Genomic DNA, 2,500 nt, shown 5'->3' with positions numbered 1-2,500 from the left:
ACGAATCGTTGTACTTCTCCCCGAAAATAAATCCATGTTCTCTTTCAATGCGCAAAAACATTTTATAGTTGACAAAAGGGTGCTTTTTAAAGGGCAAGCGTTGAAGCTCATGGAAGTCCTATGAACTTTCAATGAGTTTACTCTTTTGTTTTGGGATTGCGGGAGGCTGTGTTTGTGGTTTTGGTCCTACATCTGCTGTACGAGTTAAAGATCACATTGACACTGTCATGTGTTTTATACACAATGTAGAGAGAACTACCATTTTGGGAACTAACTGCATTATCTAAGTCTACCTTTCATTAGGAGAAAAGTGGTTGTCCAGACTACAGTAGACTCATGAAATGTATCACAAATCCTCCTGGAGAATAATTTTGATGAAATAATCGCAAATTTATAATACCGTATACTGAATGAGTAAATTTCAAAAGTAATATTTTTTGCAGTCTTGTATAAATTAGTCCAACAGACGATTCATTTTTCAATAAGAGTCTCCGTTTACTATAACACATGCATCCGATCACTATTTCACCTCATTGCTTTTGACCTGTCATCCCCTGCGTTTGATTGCTAGCGGTAATTGGATCCTACTGAAACTTCCGTCTGATGCAGCGCCAGCAGGCATCAAGCACAAATCCCTCAGGGAGGACGTAAAGCTCGCTGTTGTATTTGCAAAATATATTTTAAAGATAACACCGAATTCTTCACAAGAGGTGCGTTTTGGGCCAGTACCCTGGACAAATTATAGATTCCTTGGGTCAATAGAGAATATGATTGCCCTATAACTATCCTTCCTCGTTCAATACTAACTTCATCAATTACTACCCTTCCTAGTCCATTGCTAACTTGCCCTACGACTACCCATCCTTGTCTGTTACCACCGTGACGACCTCATAAAGCTCTGTGATGAGTGAGTTGTCAGCAGGAACTCAAATCAATCTGCACTTACCCTCTATAGAAAATTCTGTAATTATTTTAATCAAGTCTCAATGATACAGAGTTTTAATCGAACAGAAACATGTGATAATGTACAGTCAGTCAAAGTTTTTATTTACCTATCCAATTCTTGACAACTCATAGCCTTTACCTTAAAAAACAAACAAACAACAACCTTCAATTTAAACACTTGCAAAGCAGTCTGTGCAGATGAAAGCCAATGCCCCAAGCAAAGGATGGCAGGTTTAGGATCCTTTCATTTGCCACCACCACTTCCTTGCTTCACATATGTGCAGTCCTGGAATTGCCTTTGTGAGATTTTAATCCATACAGATTTGGATCTTTCATGCATTCAAAGAGAAGCACTTGGAATTGTCATTGCTCTGTGATCCTCCACATAGCAATGTTCATAGTTGGCTATGAATAATTATCACGTTGTAGCATGCATACACATGCACTTCTAAACCATCTTCACCCTGACAACCCCACCCTTTCACAACTTTCCACACATGCTTCCATAACTGTTAAACCCTTCTAACCATTTCCCCACCAACCCCTCACTCATGTTTTTGCTGCAGTGAGTTGAGCGCTGGTGTCGTCCCACTCGAAGATGCATCGACGAGAGTAAGTGATGAACTCGAAGACTCGTCCTTCTCCGAGGCGGACGCAGACGGTCACTCTCCACGGAATGGCATGGTGGCGTCGGAAGGTCTCACCATACAGGTGGGGGGCCAAAGCGGTGGTAGGGTGTTCGGGTCTCATGAGCATTTAGATAGCGTTCAATTTGCTGGGGCCATTCCTTTCATCCCAGAACCAATTTTTGAGTCGCATCTCCCACAGGCGCTTTTGCAGCAGAACTCACGTCCCACTTTATTGCATCTTGAGAATGGAGGAGACTTTGTACGTCCTGGCCATAGTGTTATCTTCAAAGGACCTCCTGGTGGTCAGCTGTGCTACAGCAGAGCGTTTGAGAGATGCGACTCTAAACTTAGCTACGGCACAGCGGCTGCAGCTGCCACGGAATCCGCAGGTGCTGACAGCACGCTGGAGGCTCCGCGGGAGGCGGCTGGAGCCAGGGTCACAGCGTTCCGTGCCCTCCCCTGTTCTATGACCCCCTCCTCAATTGCTGGAATCAGTGTCGGGGATGCTTTAGCTGCCGCTTATCAGCTCACTTTCGGGGGACTCTCTGTGACGCAGGACATGCGGGAAGGGGAGATTCAAAACGGCGCCGATGAGCCTTCGATCATGGTGGTGAATCACGAGATGGTTCAGGCACTACAAGAGGACCTTCTCCCAGGAGATCGACAACTGACGGAGTTGCAACCGGTTACTCTTGTGGGGCAACTTTCCCACAGTTGATAGCGAAACTGGCTGAAAGTCCTCTGGTCTATCAGCTTAATCTTGTTCATATGTACAGGTTTTGGACGAATGTTCAAGAATCTTGATGACGTGTCACAATATGAAATCGATTTCTACAAACCTGTAGCATTGTCGCATGCATTTTGAAAAAAGGACAAAATTATTCTCTCTTTTTTTATAAATACCTTTTTACATTAATTTATCTTGT

At 43.8% G+C, this 2,500-nt stretch overlaps 1 protein-coding gene across 2 annotated transcripts in view; it reads left to right on the top strand.

Annotated features, from left to right (window-relative positions):
• Positions 1–2,500, top strand: part of LOC147031465 (homeobox protein ceh-32-like) — a 3,885-nt gene that overhangs the window by 1,013 nt on the left and 372 nt on the right. The window contains exons 2-3 of one of the 2 annotated variants that reach the window (XM_085863556.1): positions 1,512–1,656; positions 1,774–2,500. The exon at positions 1,774–2,500 is cut by the window's right edge and continues 372 nt beyond it. In XM_085863556.1, coding sequence (XP_085719682.1) covers positions 1,512–1,656; positions 1,774–2,292 — 664 coding nt within the window. In that variant the 3' untranslated portion in view covers positions 2,293–2,500. Of the gene's footprint in view, positions 1–1,511 lie in introns of both variants that reach the window. The other variant, XM_085863549.1, reaches the window with a different exon arrangement.

This window comes from Eptatretus burgeri, chromosome 2 (genome assembly GCF_056783735.1).
Source record: "Eptatretus burgeri isolate ZD-2024b chromosome 2, Ebu_testis_v1, whole genome shotgun sequence".
NCBI classification, from domain to species: domain Eukaryota; kingdom Metazoa; phylum Chordata; class Myxini; order Myxiniformes; family Myxinidae; genus Eptatretus; species Eptatretus burgeri.
This window is presented reverse-complemented; position numbering and strand designations above follow the sequence as displayed.